Source organism: Manis pentadactyla, chromosome 2, assembly GCF_030020395.1.
Source record: "Manis pentadactyla isolate mManPen7 chromosome 2, mManPen7.hap1, whole genome shotgun sequence".
In the NCBI taxonomy this organism is placed as follows: Eukaryota; Metazoa; Chordata; class Mammalia; order Pholidota; family Manidae; genus Manis; species Manis pentadactyla.
Genome location: NC_080020.1, coordinates 162,667,215 through 162,686,794, shown reverse-complemented (window position 1 = coordinate 162,686,794; position 19,580 = coordinate 162,667,215). Strand labels below are relative to the sequence as shown.

Here is a 19,580-nt window from a genome sequence, read left to right as displayed (position 1 = left end):
CCCACTGAAGAGCTGGCACACTGAAGGGGCTCAGGAAATATCTGCTAAAGTGGGAAAACTGAATTCAGGTCTACTGTTTACTGAGGAGGAAATTAAGGCCTCAAAACTGTCAGTTCTACTCTGGGAAATCCCTAGAATCTACAACACGGCCTTCCTGACCCAACACTAGAGACCTTAATGAGCCAAAGACAAAGCTGGGTAACTTGGGCTCTAGCACCACAGCCTGGGAGGGATGTTCTTAAGAGCCCAAGGAAAGCAGATTCTTCCTTTCAGAGCTGCCAGTGACAGCAGGCGGCTCAGAAAACCCTACATGTAAAATTTTACCACAAACCACATATATTTTACAGTGGAGACAAAAGTGTACAAAATTACAGGAACTCAACCAAAGTCACAGGGGCAGAACCTCAACCTCTCCATGCTCAGACCATGCTTTCCCCCTGGCATTACCTGGGTGCCCCCATCTGACAGCTCACACAGCTGTACAATCCCTAGCCAGCACCTCCTGGCACCCACAGTGGCTGCGCTGTGGAAGAACCAAGTGTGTCCATTTGTGATACCAGTTCCACGGAGTCCTGACCTCTACTGTGGCAGGTGTTGCCACCTCACACGGGAGCTCCCGCTCTTGGGCCATCAGTGCCAGAAGCTTTCGGATCAGAACCATGTCCTTCATGACAACCTGCAAGTTCACCGTCTGGCCATTGGTAAACATCTGGTCCCCCAGGCGACTGACAGGGCGATACCTGCAAGGGAACACACAGAATCGCTGGACAGCAAGTATGGGGGAAGGGTCACACTTTTCAGCCTCTCACCCATTGCTACTACAAGCAACTCACAGCCCACCACCCTCACAACACAACTGTCACTCCAACGGCATTCAGGACAGAGAGGAAAACATCCCCAACCATCTGCAGCCTGGGAGCAGAACTGCTGCTCTATTTCCCAATGCCCTGGGCCCTTTCATCCTCTCTTAGAGGTTATTATTCAGTCACTCAGTAAACCCTGTTCAGGTGAAATTAAATCAGTGAAATACCTTGAGGGTGGGACCACCAAGAAATCCAGAAAGAACACACTGGGGTTGAATCTGGACTCCATGCCAACATCTTCCAGTCCCAAGAAAAGGTAATTCAGAAAGAATCCTGGTTTGAAACAAAGCAAAAAGGCTGTTTTAAATCTCTATGTGAGGACGTGGATGGACGGCCACAAAACTTTTACTGAGTGAGGACAGAGAATGTAAGTCAACATGTAGAGTAAAATCACTTTTTTTTTAAATGAAACAAGCAAAAAATAGCCTCTGAGTGCTGAGAACCTGCACACAGGCCAGAGGACAGTTCAAGAACAGGTATTGCAGAGACAAGAGTGCTTTGCCCAGGGCCTAAGATGGGCAAGGATGGGAAGCAGAACTTTCACTCGTTTCTTACTATCTTCCTGTACTTTTAGACTTACACACATACTTACTTTCATATTCATAAAAAATGTATTTGATATAAGGGAAAAAAATTAAGCCAAAAAAGTTAGCCTTTTTAAAAATAAAACAAAACACCCTCCATAGAGATGCTACCAAGAGGGGACTCTCTGTGGATCACAACTAAATTTTAGGTGCCCTTAAAAAAAAAAAACTACAGAGAGGAATGAACGTAGTATGTTAGGGTCTCCCACAGAAACAGTCATACTAACCTGAGTGCTTTTTCCCCTGGTATCATCATGTATCCCTTAAGCAGCATTTCCATTTTTAAGCTCTTATCTTTACACAGTGGTTACATTCTGAGTTCCTGAACACTCTCAGAAGGTGAGTGACGTGAGGGCCTGAATATGCTGCGTAGCTTGTTATACACTCAAGGGGAAATGGAGGCTTTTCCTTTTTGTAGGGAATTAAAAGTCCTAATTTAAAAATATCCAAGTTCATTTTTTTGATCCACAGAAGGAATTCCCATAGAAACCTTTTTAAAAAGCCTTTTATTTAAAGGTATTTAAAGTAAGGTGAGTTACATGAAATTTTCTAGAACTACGCAAACTGTATTAAGCAAGGCCCACCACAGCTGTCATTTAATGATGAGGCTGACTTACAGAAATCGTCAAGCTCACAGTTCCTCCCTGCTCTACAATGCATCAATGACAATGTACCCTGAACCCTACCCAAGCCTATGAATACATTTCAGGAGAAAGCTACAAAAATCACAACTTTGAAAATATAAAAATAATAAGGTAGGGTACATGAGTGTAGGAAGCTAAAGCTGGAAGATAAAGGGCTATTTCTTTAAGCTGGTACCACCTTCATTCTTCCAAAGGGTGAGAAGATGTTCTTGGGCACTGATGGGTGTCAGGTACCCTCGTTTTCCCAACTGAGCTTCCTCAATTCCTGGAGCCAGAAGAGAATCAAAGCACAGTAAATCAATAACAGGCACTTCTTCTAAAATGCGATTTATCAATTTTTTCTCTCCAACCTGCCAAGCTAGCAATTTGACCACAAACATCAATTAGGACCGCATATTCCCAGCTCTCAAATTTTCCCCCCTCAATCTAATTTGTAAAGTCATGAAAACAATGTAACTATGATATAAAATCAATAGAGCAAAAGAAAAAAATCACCCACCATTCCATCACATTATCACTATGACCATTTTTATACGTTCTTTTCTAGTCCTTTGGTTTATACAGTGTTTCAGGACCATTGTTATCTTAAGTGTGGATTTACATTGTAACCTTATTTTGCTCATTTGGTGTCATCTTGTATTTCCACATGTTGCCACAGCATATGTAATGGCTGCATGATACTCTGCTGAGAGGATGTTTCTTAAGTGACTTAAACCATATTCTTGTATTTGGACATCTGTGTTGACCCAATTTTTTTTTTTACTGTTAGTAACTTACACTCTGATAAATAATGTTATATATGTGGCTTTTTACCAGAAAGATCCATAAAGTAGAGTTATGGATAAATGAGTATGACATTTTTATGGGTAAATATATATTCAGTTTCTTATAAATATCAGGCTGGTGTGTGAGAAGCAGATTGATTTTGGTTTCTCTGATTCAGCAAGATCACTCCAGGATATTGTCTATCAGCTATAGTCAGAAAATCAAACTTGATGCTACCATTTAGGAGGTGGGGCTCCAGACACTTGGATGATTACCAGAGGTTAGGTAATGTGACCCTCTAGTTTCAAAATTATCAACCTCTTCTTGGATACATTCACTGACATCAAGACAGCTCAATTTTCCCTTTTTATGTACTTATCAAGACAGGAACTCTTATCTTGTCTATGCTCCAAGCACCTGAGAGTATCTAAAACACAACAGGTATTTAACAGTCACTGGCTTGCATATGTATGTTCAAAATATCCTATGATAGGTTATACTTAAAAACCCCACTCTTCTGTCTTTTTCTACACTGGTAAAATCCAGCTTCATCCCTCCTCCAATTCTCCAATTAAGTTTTTTTACCATCTACAAAGAAAATGTCACTACAGAAATCTGTAACTTGGATAACAATTAATAGACAAACCTAATTTATTTAGCTCATCTAGTATCTATTAATAGTAATTTAAGTCATTTCCTACTTTATGTAAACAATACCATGGATATGTCTAACTCTTATGAAGTAGAACTACTAGGTTAAGGAGTCTACACATTTAAAATCTTGATTCCTATAAAAGCAAACCACTTCATCCACTCAATGCAACTGAATGATGTGGGTAGGCAGCGAAGAGAAGTTTTGACCTTCAAGGACAGCTAGATCATCAGAAAGCTAGGTATGTTCTGTAGGAAAATGGAGACTCATTAAACTAAAGAACAATTTTGTGAGCATTTCTAGAAATGACTATCTGAACTTTCTCTACTACCAAACAGGCTTGAAGGGCTGAGGAAGGTCAGCTGAATTTGGTAATGCTCCATGGCTACTTTCCCAGAAAGTGCTGGGTCAGGACACACCCTCACCATAGTTTTATCACCATAAAAGTAGACTGGGATTGTTCGATCACAGGGTTTTGGAGACAGAAGAAATCTGTAGGATGCTACACCTCCTCACATTGGCTACACCCCTCCTAACACGACACTTCTGCAGCCTGCAAAACTGACATCTGCCCAGATGGGATTTCAGTACGTCCCCAATGTGGGTTTCACTGAGCTGTGAGAACTGCCATGTGAGAAAGGGGTCAGGAGGGCCAATGACTTGGAGAGATTGGATCACAGTGGGTGGAGTATCTTGGCTGTAAGAGCTCTCATTTTAAAATGCTAATGTGCATCGTGGGGCTCCAGGAGCACTCTGGACTGTATGTAGCATTTCACAAGTTTATGGGGCTCCTCATGGGATCATCCGTAAGTGGGGACCAGAGAGGTACAGGCCTCAGTGCTTGGCTCCCTTTGGCCAGGAACACAGTCAGATGCTTGCTCGGAATACTCACTGCTTACAGATCACCTATTTCATGGAGCTACTGCCCTGTGTCACCTGCAGCCTGCTCCAAGAGGAGGCCAGGCCACATGGTTAGGTCTCCACCTTGGCACTATGGTTACCAGCATGGTTCTTGGCATGAGGCTGAGAACCCAGAAAGTAAATATTTACCAAAAACTAAAACTCCAATCCGGGAACCATTGAAGACTACTGTTGACTTATTTCTAATGTGCAGGATTTTGGGTGGTACTGTCATATCCTCACAGCTGCAGTGTAAGATTCCTTCAGAGGAATGGATTTGACAAAGGTCCTGAAAGGCTATTTAAACTAGACATTTGCCCCAAAGAAAGAGTTATCTTCTGGAATTCTCACTACCTTTGTTCTCAATCTATAACCACTTCCTAAGGCACCCTAAGGGCTAGAGCAACAATTCCTAACCTTAAAAATTGTCTTAAGGTCTATTTATACGTAAGCTTATAGGAGAATCCACCCTTGTGGTTGCTAACTGTTACCCATTAAACAAAATTAATCAGTCTTTCTAAATGTAGTGTGGTATCCTGGATTGGATCCTGGAAGACAAAAAGGACATTACTGGAAAAACCAGCCAAATTCAAATAAAGACTGTACTTCAGTTAACAGTAGTGTACCAGGGCTAATTCCTTAGTTTGGACAAATGCACCATGGTGACCTAAGATGTTACGTTAGGGTAAACTGAGTAAAAAAAGTACACAGGAACTCTTTTGTACTATCTGTGCAACTCTTCCAGAACCCCTGTATTAAAAATATAAGGTTTATTAAGAAAATATTAATAAATGGGTTTGCTTCTACTGCTACGGTCTGAAAGTCTGTTTCCTCTCAAGTTTCAGGAGTTGAAATCCTAACCCCTAATGTAAAGATATTGGAGGTGGTGCCTTGGGGAGGGTAGAACTCTCATGACTGGCATTGGTGCCCTTTTAAAAAGACCTCAGAGAGCTCCCTTGTCCCTTGCTGCCATGCAAGGTTATAGGGTGAAGTCAATGTGGAAGCCGGCCTTTACCAGACACTGTATTTCCCAGCACCACAATCTTGGGCTTCCCAGCCTCCAGAACTGTGAGAAATGAATGTTCATTGTTTTTATACCACCCAGTCTGTGGTATTTTTGTTACAGTAGCCTAAATGGACTAAATTATTCTGTCCTCAGTGTAAAAGAGAGATTATACATCTCTAGGATTATACATCTCACTTCCCTGCCTATTCCGTATTCTTGAGCTCTAGAATAAAGCTTAGTAACAATATGCTGTGCACCTTCATTCATGAAATTTCCTCAGTTCTGGGCAAGAGGTTTTGTTATCGCCACCATACGATGTTGGAAACTGAAGCTCCAAGAAGTGACCTTCTCTAAGCCACTCAGAATAAGCAGCAGAGTGAGGTGCCCATCATAGGCTAGGCGTTTTCCACCCTGGCATGGTGACTGTCCAACAGTTAACATCGACAGTGCACATACTAGGTAGCAGGCACTGGCCTCACTACCTAAAATGGCTATCTTATTTAATCTTCACCACCTCAAAAGAAAAAACAACAACAAAAATGTTTAAACAAACCTACAGCTACAAAAATAACAAAGTGTGAGTACTAAGTCAGTGTCTCAAATTTTTTCCCAAGTACCCCAAGGGCAGAGGGGAGGCAAGGAGACCCTCTGCAGCAGGGATCTGAGTGCACAGCCAGGAGTGCCTGCACAAGGCACTGATGTTCTTTGGCCACTCAGTGTTCCTATAAAATTTTCCTACATGTAGCATTTTACTTCAAAATAAGCTCACACTTTTTGACAGTAAAATAGTTCTAAATATTTGCCAAGTGAATTTCTTAATTTCTTCCTCAAAAACCTTTCAGAAAAATGACCGTCTTAGGCAAAAGGCACCTCATTCAGCCTGTAGGGCACTGCCTCACTTAGCTCAGCCCGTCAGCTCTTTGCAACAACCAAGGCTGGGTGCTCAAGGACCCCTGCCAGCCAAAAGCAGCCTGGACACTGCTCCTCTGCTGGCCCATGGCAACTGAGAAACAGGCAGCAGAGAGGATGATGTATTATTCCCAAGGTTCGAGACACATCTGGTGGCCACAAGTTGCAAAACATGACCGAGGACCATGCAAGGCCCAGCTTGCTTACCTGGGGGCTCTGAGTCCTTCCGGTCAGCTTTCTTGTGCACCATAGCTGGGTATGCGACTGTCAGTTTGCTGTTGTGCTCCCTTCGGATAACCGACCGCCCGGTCCTACGTGTGAGGACAATTGGGAGTGAGAAGAGGAAAAGCCCCACAGGACATTTAGTAACAACTGTGATCCTTTGGCCAGAGGCACCTCACTTGGGGAAAGGCAAGGCAAGAGCCGCATACTCACTTGCAATGGGGACATCGCTTAGCAGTCATATGGGCCTTCCAGAAGGAAGCAGTGAGTCTGCTCCTGCTCTCACAGACATTTTTCACCTGTTAAAAAAAAGGCAAAGGACCTCAGAGTGCCATTTGGGAAGAAAATCCAGTATGTAATTATTTCATGGTTTTCACCTTTTTTAAAACAACAGAGGGAGCCAACCTCTCTCTTAAACACAATTTTCCATAGAACCCTAGAGTGGCCATGCTCCGCCAATTACTGAGTGACTTCTTTAAGCCTTGTATTTTCTTCATAATATGCAAATAAGTCACGACCTCACCGGGTTGTTACTAAGAGATCATGAACACAGCAGGTACTCCATAAATGCTAGTTATTTTAAAACACACCTTTTTGGATGCAGCTGGTATACCCTCCCCACCGCCTTCCTTGGATGGTTCTCAGGGTTCTGAGAAAGGTACATCCAGTTAGGCTACGTGAGTGGTTCTGAGCCTGGCTGCAATGGAGCTCCGGCTGGGTGTTTCTGTAACTTCCACTGGGCCCTACCCCAGACCAGTTACATCAGAATCTCTGGCGTGAAGCTTAGGCATGAGGGTAACTGGAGTTCAAGATTAGTTCTTCAGGTTCATTACCTATGCCATTCACTAATTCCTGAACAAATTAATACTTCACAGATGCCACGGGGTGGGGAGATGGGGAGGTGGCGATGATTTATAGTGTTGGAGAGGGAAAGAAGAAAAGGACATGAACAGCACTCTCAAAGCGACACTGCATGCCATGACCTTGCTGGACACTGGACCTGAACCACTGAATTTCATCTAATCCTCTCATCAGTCCTGCAGGCAGGCAGGCTGGAGTCCTGCAAACCAGGACGCGGAGGCTCCAGAACAGTATGTAACTTGCTAGGCCACAGGCCACAGGCCTTGCCAGAGGCAGAGCTGGGATTCAATTCCAGGTCTTCTCTGGGAAGCCAGAAATGTACTAAGTGGCAGCACAGAGGGAACTGTGATAATTAAGCAAAAAAGCGAGTGTTACAGGATAAGAGAGACAGGGTAACTCACATGTGCACTGTGGGACCCCACAAGGTTATTCTGTACAATTGTGGCTGTATATTGTTCTAGTTTTTCCTGAATTTCAAAGGCAGTAGGATCAGCATTTTCTTCCAGAAGCTGAAAGACGAAGAGATAACTGTACTATAGAAGCAGAACAAGTATATGATTACCAGCATCACAGAGGCCAGACTCTCCAAGGGAGGGAGAGTTCAGTTTGAGGGGAGAGAAAGAAACCTCGTGCTGCATTGCATTCTCAAAACAGTGAGGTGACGCTGCTGTTAAAAAAAAAGATCAAAGAACAACCTGCCTCCAATAATAGTGGCCTACGTTATTTAGACAAACCTAAAACTGAAAAGAACCAAGACAGGGTAAAATATTTTAAAAATGTTAAAGCTCTGAAGAGGTCAATGAGGAATACCCAGACTGAACTAAAGGGAACTCAGGAACCCAGGAGGTCAAAGAGCAGGGAGGCCACACCTGCTGTGATGCGGGCCGTTGGTGGAGGGACATCCCTCTGGAGAAGACGCTGACAGACTGCCGTCATGCTCCCTGGCACTGCACAACATGGCAGCCCTGGCCTGGGTGTAGTTTCCAATGCAGTAATTTTGAACTTTTTATTTTGAAGGCCTCAAATGATGAAGGGGACAGAAGTCAAACCCTAGACTTAGTACAAAGACAGGACTCTCACAGGATACCTTCCCTCCCTTATCTCACCCGACAAACACAGGTTCCCAGACCAGCCCTGGTACAGAACTGCAGCCTGGAGTCCAATAGCCGGGGCAGTCCAGGCAGCCTTCTGCTTTGAACCTAGACAGCAATGGTCCCAAGGCACTAAGCACACAGCAGAAGCAATAAGAGTCCTCTCTGGAAAAAATCAGCATCATCCTAGGTTTCAAATCATCCTTACAAATGTGAAGGATATAAAAAATCATATGACAAAAAAAAACTGTTGAAAATAATCACACAGGGACAAGGAACAGGGGGGTTTCTGAGGAATCAGGACAGTATCCTGACAATGAAGGTGGGCATACAGGTGACGGTTAGTTTGTAACTATTTGTTAAACTGTTATCTATGATTAATGCTTTCCTAGGTGTATATTTTACAAAAAATGTTTTAAGGTAGTAGGCATCATGAATAATTTTATGCAAATAAATCTGAAAGTTTAGATGAAACGAACAAATTTCCAGAAAAACATGACTTACTTTGAGTAAAGCTTTAAGAAAATCCTTACCTCTCTTTCAATCTCTCTTTTGGACAAATCTAACTGTGAGTTAACTTTCTCTGTTCCCTGGCAACGTGATAAAAGTGGAAATGTCAGTTTTGTTACCAGGCAGCTCTGCTATGGTAAAATGACCTTGGACGATTAGACTGCATCTGAACTAGGAAGACTATGGACGAACTATAAATAGCTGGTGGGAAACCAGAACGTTAAGCTTCCCTGGTGCTAACGAGGTGTGTCCTTGAGGGTCTCTGGAAGCTGAGTCCATGACACTGGCACAAAAGTTACTGAGTTCTATTTGGGGCAGGTGGCTTCTAAGGCAGTGTGGCTCCCATGTCCGCTGGTGTGATCTCGTTCTTTTACCCTTGAACAGCTGGTCACATGGATAGCCAAAGAGGGCGATCCCCTAGATGTCATGAGGACAGCCACTGAACAGCAATGTCTGGCGATGCCCTGCTCGGATACTGTGTCTCTGATCTTACACAAACTCTTCCAGAGCATTTGAGAGAGAGAATTCTCTAACTAATTTCATGAGGCCAACATGATCTAGGGAAAAAAACTCAAAAGGACAATATGAGAAAGACAATTTACAAACCAGCGTCACTTATAATCACAGGTGCAGAAGTCAGAAGCAAAGTATCAGGAAATGAAATCCTCTCAGCATATTTCAGTACCATGAGAAAACATTTTCTACATTAAAACAGACCAAAGAGAAGTAACAATCCAGGGCAAAGCATGCAACTTGATTGTATCCTGGGCCCAGGAAACAAAAAAGCTCACTGATGGGTAAGTGGTATTTCAATGTTGATTTCATTAGCATTTATTCAATTACTCTATGGCTTCATGTTACACACCTAGCTGTTGGTATCCAGTTATAAGACATAAAGATCAAACATTCTGGTGACTCTGAGGATGGCACTTCTTAGGGACCACACACAAACAGCTCTTGTTCCCAGAACTTTGGCTTGTCTGATATTTCATGATGGCTACTCCCCACCTACCCTGTTCAGAATTCTCTCAAGCTCGTAGACTGCTTGCAGGGCCCCAACTTCCAGGACTCTTAGCTGGCACACTAAGAGATGAATCACAGCCCGGGAGCAAGTCAGCATGTGACAGTTTAAACAGGAGCCCCTGAGCAGCAGGTAGAGTTTCTGAAGAGGGAAAGAAAAGCAAGCTATTAGAAACACAGTAGTCAAGGTGATTCTCAATGTACTTACAATTTTTTTATGTAGTCATTTTACTCCTTTAAGAATTCCACTTCACTCCATATACCTAGAAAGACCGCCACAACCCTAAGTACCAGAAAAATAATCCTTTATATTTTCTCCTACGGTTTCATTATAATTCCTTAAAATTTTTAATTTACTTTGGGTCTGAGGTAGGGAACTACCTTTATTTTATTTAATTAAGTACTAAAAACTAAATTTAGTATTTATTTAAATGTTTAAGATATTATTTAAAATATTTGGTATATAAATACTAAATTTAAATAAACACTAAGTATTTATCCAAGATAATTCTCTTTCCTTAATATTATTAACAGACGAAAATGATGCACTCTACCATTTGTATAGTTTAAAACAAATTATGGAGGCTAGATTCACTGGCATAAAAAGCGGAAATTAGGCCCCTCAGACAGGAGCTTCATTCTTAGCTCACCGTTGGCCTTCTGAGGCTTTCCTCCTCCTGCCACCAACCAAGAGCCTATAAGCCCACCCGAAGGGTTCAGGGAGGCTTGGAGAACTCCGGAGGTCCCTCTCCTGCCAGGGAGGCTCTGTCTGGATCTCTGAAGGGCTTGATGGCCTGACACATATAGTGTAGGGGATGACTCTGAATGCTTTTTTCCTCCTATGTAAACAGAACCAAGCTGTGGCTCTTCTCAACTGGAATCAAACTTAGGCTTAAATCCATTTAGTCAGGGCTATAGGCCACGTTGAATTTACTAGAGTTGGCTCCTTCATGTTTTAAATCTCATGATAAAGAACAGTCACTCAGTGTCTGGAGCGAACCTCCTCAGACGCCTCCTGGGAGGTGGGGGTGGCACTCACGAATCCCCACTGGCAGCCCCTGAGACCCAGGCAGCCAGGGCGCCCCGGGGCGGAACGTACATCAAAGAGGAGAGGGTTGTACACGGTGAGTGGCAGCTCGATGTGGCCCAGGTGGCCGGGGCAGTGGCTGAAGTCCTGCACACAGGTGGAGCACACCTCTTTGGAATCTGCAGGGCCCAAAGCTAAATCGTATAGGCCGTTCACTGACGGGTTCCCCAGGCTGTCCAGGTGGCGAGGGTTCGTAATGGACTTAACACTTAATTTCCTAATGAGATAAAAGACAAAGGGAAAACCAAGGTTATCCAACTTCTCGATGTTTCTTCTTTGGCACTAACAAAGCCATAGTCAAGGGATAATTTTATGTCTGTTTCTTCAGACATGCTGACAGCTCCAAAGTGCAGTATCTGGGTCGGCCATGCTCACCACGGCAGCTCGGCACTAAGCGCAGGGTCTGCATACAACAGTGGCTCAATAAATATGTGTTGAATGAACAAGAGTGGTAAAATCTTTAAAAAACAGATTTAGAGGAAATCTTGCACAAGTACACTAGAAGACTTTATAAAAAGGAGCAAAGTACGTACAACACACCAAATGCTTTACAAGCATCATTTAGTCTGATTTTAACCCTCTGAGATAGGCACCACTTAATGCATTTTTCAGAAGAAAACTGAGGCTCATAGCAGTTAAGTGATTTAATCCAGGTGACTAGGCCAGAATGGACTGAAGGGAAGCAGGACATAAACCAGACCTAACCATAAAGCCCACATAGTTCAATAAAGGGGAGGTGACCCAAATACTCCCTGTATGCAAGAGTAGTAAACTGACAAGAATTAAGTGCAAATATGCGAATCTTTGAGAACTATAACCTGTTTTGTGAAAGGTGTCATCACTGTATTTTATATTTGGTTAATATTTATAAAGGGTCTCCCATAGGACACCAACTGCTTTTTTTTTTTGGTAGATAATTATTTTTTATTGAAGGGTAGTGGACACACAGTATTACATTACTTTCAGGTGTACAACACAGTGATTCAACATTTATATACATGATAATTCTAGATACCAGCTATTACCATACCAAGTTGTTACAATATTTTGACTATACTCCTTATGCTATACATTACATCCCGGTTACTTATTTATTTTACAACTGGAAGTGTGTACTTTTTTTTTTTTTTTTTTTGTGAGGGCATCTCTCATATTTATTGATCAAATGGTTGTTAACAACAATAAAATTCTGTATAGGGGAGTCAATGCTCAATGCACAATCATTAATCCACCCAAAGCCTAATTTTCATCAGTCTCCAATCTTCTGAATCATAACGAACATGTTCTTACATGGAGAACAAATTCTTACATAGTGAATAAGTTACATGGTGAACAGTACAAGGGCAGTCATCACAGAAACCTTCGGTTTTGCTCATGCATTATGAACTATAAACAGTCAGTTCAAATATGAATACTCATTTGATTTTTATACTTGATTTATATGTGGATACAACATTTCTCTCTTTATTATTATTTTTAATAAAATGCTGAAGTGGTAGGTAGATACAAGATAAAGGTAGAAAACATAGTTTAGTGTTGTAAGAGAGCAAATGTAGATGATCAGGTGTGTGCCTGTAGACTATGAGTTAATCCAAGCTAGACAAGGGCAATAAAACATCCACGTATGCAGAAGATTTCTCTCAGAACAGGGGGGGTGAGGTTCTAAGCCTCACCTCTGTCGATCCCCAATTTCTCACCTGATGGCCCCCCTGTGACTGTGCCTGTCTTAGGTTGTTCCACCCTTGAGGAATCTTACCCGTCTCTGGCTAACCAGTCATCTTCCGGGGCCATAAAGGGAAATGTAAAGTTGGTAAGTGAGAGAGAAGCCTTATTGTTTGAAAAGGTTAGCTTTTTACTTCTTTGCATATTTATGCCCTGTGGCTTCTATGCCCAGCATTTATCTTGAGGTATCTTTACCACTTGGAAGAATTATGATACTTGGTAAATTTGATATGAGGCACGAATTCTATTTAAGGGTTGTAATTAGGAAGGAAGAAGAAAAGCTATAGAAGTAGCAGGTGGAAGAAAACATGGGAAGATTGATTATTTCTTTGACATATCTTCTTGTAGAGTAACTTCAGCATGTATAAGTTTTAAACTACTAATTAAATTGTGCACACACATTAACATAATAGGAGTATAGTTACATAACCAAAGCATACCTCTAATTACCATCCATCTCCAGTGAAACCAAGAAAACCAGTTAGGCACCTTAGGCATTTGTAAAAACTTATCTATGATATGGTGGATATTGTCCAACGGAACTTTAACAGTCTGAGAGAAATCAGACAAATTAAAACAACCCATTCCTGGGGACTGTTCACATCCCATATGTTCTTTTAACAGTAAACAGTCTGTAGTTGTAAGATTTTGGAGTGCTACAATTTGCACTTCTCCTAATTCATGGTTGAGTTCCAACAGTATAGATCCAGTCAAATTTGTTGTTTTATTGTATGCACAGGCCAGCTTAGACATCTCCTTCTTCATTCCCATGGCAAGTCCAGGAACTGGTGGGATGAGTGCATCTACACCTGTAGCAGTGCGTGGATATTTGTTGGGGTTTTTTGATGATCATCTTCTGGCATGAGTCTTCCAGAGAGTGCTGATGTTGGAAGTTTTTCATATCGTATCTTAGTTGATTTTCGGGGTAGCCAAATTAGGCTTTGATCCTCTGTATAAACACAAACAGACCCTTTGCCTACACTTTTATATGCCCTTTATACCTTTGTGTAGAACTCACTGGAGGTCACCACACAGGAACTGCCTTTTTTTTTTTTTTTTGGTATCATTAATCTACACTTACATGATAAATACTATGTTTACTAGGCTCTCCCCTATACCAGGTCCGCCCTATAAACCCCTTTACAGTCACTGTCCATCAGCATAGCAAAATGTTGTAGAATCATTACTTGCCTTCTCTGTGTTGTACAGCCCTCCCCTTTCTCCCACCCCCCATGCACGCTAATCTTAATACCCCCTTTCTTCTCACCCTCTTATCCCTCCCTACCCACCCATCCTCTTCAGTCCCTTTCCCTTTGGTACCTGTTAGTCCATTCTGGAGTTCTGTGATTTAGCTGCTGTTTTGTTCCTTCAGTTCTTCCTTTGTTCTTATATTCCACAGATGAGTGAAATCATTTGGTATTTCTCTTTCTCCACTTGGCTTGTTTCACTGAGCATAATACCCTCCAGCTCCATCCATGTTACTGCAAATGGTAGGATTTGCCCTTTTCTTATGGCTGAGTAGTATTCCATTTTGTATGTGTACCACATCTTCTTTATCCAGTCATCTACCGATGGACATTTAGGTTGCTTCCAATTCTTGGCTATTGTAAATAGTGCTGCGATAAACATAGGGGTGCATTGGTCTTTCTCAAACTTGATTGCTGCATTCTTGGGGTAAATTCCTAGGAGTGCAATTCCTGGGTCAAATGGTAAGTATGTTTTGAGCATTTTGATGTACCTCCATACTGCTTTCCACAATGGTTGAACAAATTTACATTCCCACCAGCAGTGTAGGAGGGTTCCCCTTTCTCCACAGCCTCGCCAACATTTGTTGTTGTTTGTCTTTTGGATGGCAGCCATCCTTACTGGTGTGAGGTGATACCTCATTGTAGTTTTAATTTACATTTCTCTGATAATTAGCGATGTGGAGCATCTTTTCATGTGTCTGTTGGCCATCTGTGTTTCTTTTTTGGAGAACTGTCTGTTCAGTTCCTCTGCCCATTTTATAATTGGGTTATTTGTTTTTTGTTTGTTGAAGCGTGTGAGCTCTTTATATATTCTGGACATCAAGCCTTTATCGGATGTGTCATTTTCAAATATATTCTCCCATACTGTAGGGTTCCTTTTTGTTCTATTGATGGTGTCTTTTGCTGTACAGAAGCTTTTCAGCTTAATATAGTTCCACTTGTTCATTTTTGCTGTTGTTTTCCTTGCCCGGGGAGATATGTTCAAGAAGAGGTAACTCATGTTTATGTCTAAGAGGTTTTTGCCTATGTTTTCTTCCAAGACTTTAATGGTTTCATGACTTACATTCAGGTCTTTGATCCATTTTGGGTTTACTTTTGTATATGGGGTTAGACAATGGCCCAGTTTCATTCTCCTACATGTAGCTGTCCAGTTTTGCCAGCACCATCTGTTGAAGAGACTGTCATTTCGCCATTGTATGTCCATGGCTCCTTTATCAAATATTAATTGACCATATATGTTTGGATTAATGTCTGGATTCTCTAGTCTGTTCCATTGGTCTGTGGCTCTGTTCTTGTGCCAGTACCAAATTGTCTTGATTACTATGGCTTTATAGTAGAGCTTGAAGTTGGGGAGTGAGATCCCCCCTACTTCATTCTTCTTTCTCAGGATTGCTTTGGCTATTCGGGGTCTTTGGTGTTTCCATATGAATTTTTGAATTATTTGTTCCAATTCATTGAAGAATGTTGCTGGTAGTTTCATAGGGATTGCATCAAATCTGTATATTGCTTTGGGCAGGATGGCCATTTTGACGATATTAATTCTTCCTAGCCACGAGCACGGGATGAGTTTCCATCTGTTAGTGTCCCCTTTAATTTTTCTTAAGAGTGACTTGTAGTTTTCAGAGTATAAGTCTTTCACTTCTTTGGGTAGGTTTATTCCTAGGTATTTTATTTTTCTTGATGCAATTGTGAATGGAGTTGTTTTCCTGATTTCTCTTTCTGTTGGTTCATTGTTAGTGTATAGGAAAGCCACAGATTTCTGTGTGTTGATTTTGTGTCCTGCAACTTTGCTGTATTCCGATATCAGTTCTAGTAGTTTTGGGGTGGAGTCTTTAGGGTTTTTTATGTACAGTATCATGTCATCTGCAAATAGTGACAGTTTAACTTCTTCTTTACCAATCTGGATTCCTTGTATTTTTTTGTTTTGTCTGATTGCCGTGGCTAGGACCGCCAGTACTATGTTAAATAACAGTGGGGAGAGTGGGCATCCCTGTCTAGTTCCCGATCTCAGAGGAAATGCTTTCAGCTTCTCGCTGTTCAATATAATGTTGGCTGTGGGTTTAGCATAGATGGCCTTTATTATGTTGAGGTACTTGCCCTCTATTCCCATTTTGCTGAGAGTTTTTATCATGAATGGATGTTGAACTTTGTCAAATGCTTTTTAGCATCTATGGAGATGATCATGTGGTTTTTGTCTTTCTTTTTGTTGATGTGGTGGATGATGTTGATGGACTTTCGAATGATGTACCATCCTTGCATCCCTGGGATGAATCCCACTTGGTCATGGTGTATGATCCTTTTGATGTATTTTTGAATTTGGTTTGCTAATGTTTTGTTCAGTATTTTTGCATCTACGTTCATCAGGGATATTGGTCTGTATTCTTTTTTGGTGGGGTCTTTGCCTGGTTTTGGTATTAGGGTGATGTTAGCTTCATAGAATGAGTTTGGGAGTATCCCCTCCTCCTCTATTTTTTGGAAAACTTTAAGGAGAATGGGTGTTATGTCTTCCCTGTATGTTTGATAAAATTCCAAGGTAAATCCATCTGGCCCGGGAGTTTTGTTCTTTGGTAGTTTTTTGATTACCGCTTCAATTTTGTTGCTGGTAATTGGTCTGTTTAGATTTTCTGTTTCTTTCTGGGTCAGTCTTGGAAGGTTGTATTTTTCTAGGAAGTTGTCCATTTCTCCTAGGTTTCCCAGCTTGTTAGCATATAGGTTTTCATAGTATTCTCTAATCATTCTTTGTATTTCTGTGGGGTCCGTCATGATTTTTCCTTTCCCGTTTCTGATACTGTTGATTTTGTGTTGACTCTCTTTTCCTCTTAATAAGTCTGGCTAGAGGCTTATCTATTTTGTTTATTTTCTCAAAGAACCAGCTCTTGGTTTCATTGATTTTTGCTATTGTTTTATTCTTCTCAATTTTATTTATTTCTTCTCTGATCTTTATTATGTCCCTCCTTCTGCTGACCTTAGGCCTCATTTGTTCTTCTTTTTCCAATTTCAATAATTGTGACATTAGACCATTCATTAGGGATTGTTCTTCCTTTTTTAAATGTGCTTGGATTGCTATATACTTTCCTCTTAAGACTGTTTTTGCTGTGTCCCACAGAAGTTGGGGCTTAGTGTTGTTGTTGTCATTTGTTTCCATATATTGCTGGATCTCCATTTTGATTTGGTCATTGGTCCATTGATTATTTAGGAGTGTGTTGTTAAGCCTCCATGTGTTTGTGAGCCTTTTTGCTTTCTTTGTAGAGTTTATTTCTAGTTTTATGCCTTTGTGGTCTGAAAAGTTGGTTGGTAGGATTTCAATCTTTTGGAATTTACTGAGGTTCTTTTTGTGGCCTAGTATGTGGTCTATTCTGGAGAATGTTCCATGTGCACTTGAGAAGAATGTGTATCCTGTTGCTTTTGGATGTAGAGTTCTGTAGATGTCTATTATGTCCATCTGTTCTAGTGTGTTGTTTAGTGCCTCCGTGTCCTTACTTATTTTCTGTCCAATGGATCTATCCTTTGGGGTGAGTGGTGTGTTGAAGTCTCCTAGAATGAATGCATTGCAGTCTATTTCCCCCTTTAGTTCTGTTAGTATTTGTTTCACATATGGTGTGGCTCCTGTGTTGGGTGCATATATATTTAGAATGGTTATATCCTCTTGTTGGACTGAGTACTTTATCATTATGTAGTGTCCTTCTTTATCTCTTGTTACTTTCTTTGTTTTGAAGGCTATTTTGTCTGATATTAGTACTGCAACCCCTGCTTTCTTCTCGCTGTTGTTTGCCTGAAATATGTTTTTCCATCCCTTGACTTTTAGTCTGTACATGTCTTTGGGTTTGAGGTGAGTTTCTTGTAAGCAGCATATAGATGGGTCTTGCTTTTTTATCCATTCTATTACTCTGTGTCTTTTGATTGGTGCATTCAGTCCATTAACATTTAGGGTGACTATTGAAAATATGTACTTATTGCCATTGCAGGCTTTAAATTCGTGGTTACCAAAGGTTCAAGGTTAGCCTCTTTAGTATCTTACTGCCTACCTTAGCTCGCTTATTGAGCTGTTATATACACTGTCTGGAGATTCTTTTCTTCTCTCCCTTCTTATTCCTCCTCCTCCATTCTTCATATATTGGGTGTTTTGTGCTGTGCTCTTTCTAGGAGTGCTCCCATCTAGAGCAGTCCCTGTAAGATGTCCTGTAGAGGTGGTTTGTGGGAAGCAAATTCCCTCAGCGTTTGTTTGTCTGGGAATTGTTTAATCCCACCATCATATTTGAATGATAGTCGTGCTGGATACAGTATCCTTGGTTCAAGGCCCTTCTGTTTCGTTGCATTAAATATATCATGCCATTCTCTTCTGGCCTGTAGGGTTTCTCTCGAGAAGTCTGCTGTTAGCTTAATGGGTTTTCCTTTATAGGTGACCTTTTTGTTCTCTCTAGCTGCCTTTAAAACTGTCCTTGTCCTTGATCTTTGCCATTTTAATTATTATGTGTCTTGGTGTTGTCCTCCTTGGGTCCTTTCTGTTGGGAGTTCTGTGTATTTCCGTGGTCTGATCAATTATTTCCTCCCCCAGTTTGGGGAAGTTTTCAGCAATTATTTCTTCAAAAACACTTTCTATCCCTTTCTCTCTCTCTTCTTCTTCTGGTACCCCTATAATGCAGATATTGTTCCTTTTGGATTGGTCACACAGTTCTCTTAATATTGTTTCATTCCTGTAGATCCTTTTATCTCTCTCTATGTCAGCTTCTATGCGTTCCTGTTCTCTGGTTTCAATTTCATCAATGGCCTCTTGCATCCTATCCATTCTGCTTATAAACCCTTCCAGAGTTTGTTTCATTTCTGTAATCTCCTTCCTGGCATCTGTGATCTCCCTCCGGACTTCATCCCATATCTCTTGCGTATTTCTCTGCATCTCTGTCAGCATGTTTATGATTTTTATTTTGAATTGTCAGGAAGACTGGTTAGGTCTGTCTCCTTCTCTGGTGTTGTCTCTGTGATCTTTGTCTGCCTGTAGCTTTGCCTTTTCATGGTGATAGGAATAGTCTGCAGAACTGGGACGAGTGACGGCTGGAAGGACTTCCTTTCTTGTTGGTTTGTGGCCCTCCTCTCCTGGGAGAACAGCGACCTCTAGTGGCTTGTGCTGGGCAGCTGCGCGCAGACAGGGTTTCTGCTTCCTGCCCGGCTGCTATGGAGTTTATCTCCGCTGTTGCTGTGGGCGTGGCTTGGTTCGGGCCGCTGCTCCGGTGGAGTCGCGTTGGAGGGGGAGAGGCCAGGAGGCTATTTATCTCCGTAAGGGGCCTCCGTGCTCCCTGCAGCCCAGGGGTTAGTGTGCCCAGAGATCCCCGGATTCCCTACCTCTGGATTAAGTGTGCTGCCCTGCCCCTTTAAGACTTCCAAAAAGCACCTGCCAAAGCAAAACAATGACCACAATTAAAAAAAAAAAAAAAGATTTAAAAAATTAAAAAAATAAATAAATAAACAAAAAATGGCCGCTCGTTTTTCTTTATTCTCCGGC

At 41.6% G+C, this 19,580-nt stretch overlaps 1 protein-coding gene across 2 annotated transcripts in view; it reads right to left on the bottom strand.

Annotated features, from left to right (window-relative positions):
• Nucleotides 1-19,580, bottom strand: part of POLR1A (RNA polymerase I subunit A) — an 88,169-nt gene that overhangs the window by 62,851 nt on the left and 5,738 nt on the right. For both annotated transcript variants that reach the window (XM_057497038.1, XM_036931056.2), the window contains exons 2-9: nucleotides 11,127-11,331; nucleotides 10,020-10,169; nucleotides 7,808-7,915; nucleotides 6,759-6,844; nucleotides 6,531-6,634; nucleotides 2,270-2,356; nucleotides 1,031-1,136; nucleotides 578-740 (exon numbers count right to left, since the gene is read on the bottom strand). In XM_057497038.1, coding sequence (XP_057353021.1) covers nucleotides 578-740; nucleotides 1,031-1,136; nucleotides 2,270-2,356; nucleotides 6,531-6,634; nucleotides 6,759-6,844; nucleotides 7,808-7,915; nucleotides 10,020-10,169; nucleotides 11,127-11,331 — 1,009 coding nt within the window. The remainder of the gene's footprint in view (nucleotides 1-577; nucleotides 741-1,030; nucleotides 1,137-2,269; nucleotides 2,357-6,530; nucleotides 6,635-6,758; nucleotides 6,845-7,807; nucleotides 7,916-10,019; nucleotides 10,170-11,126; nucleotides 11,332-19,580) is intronic.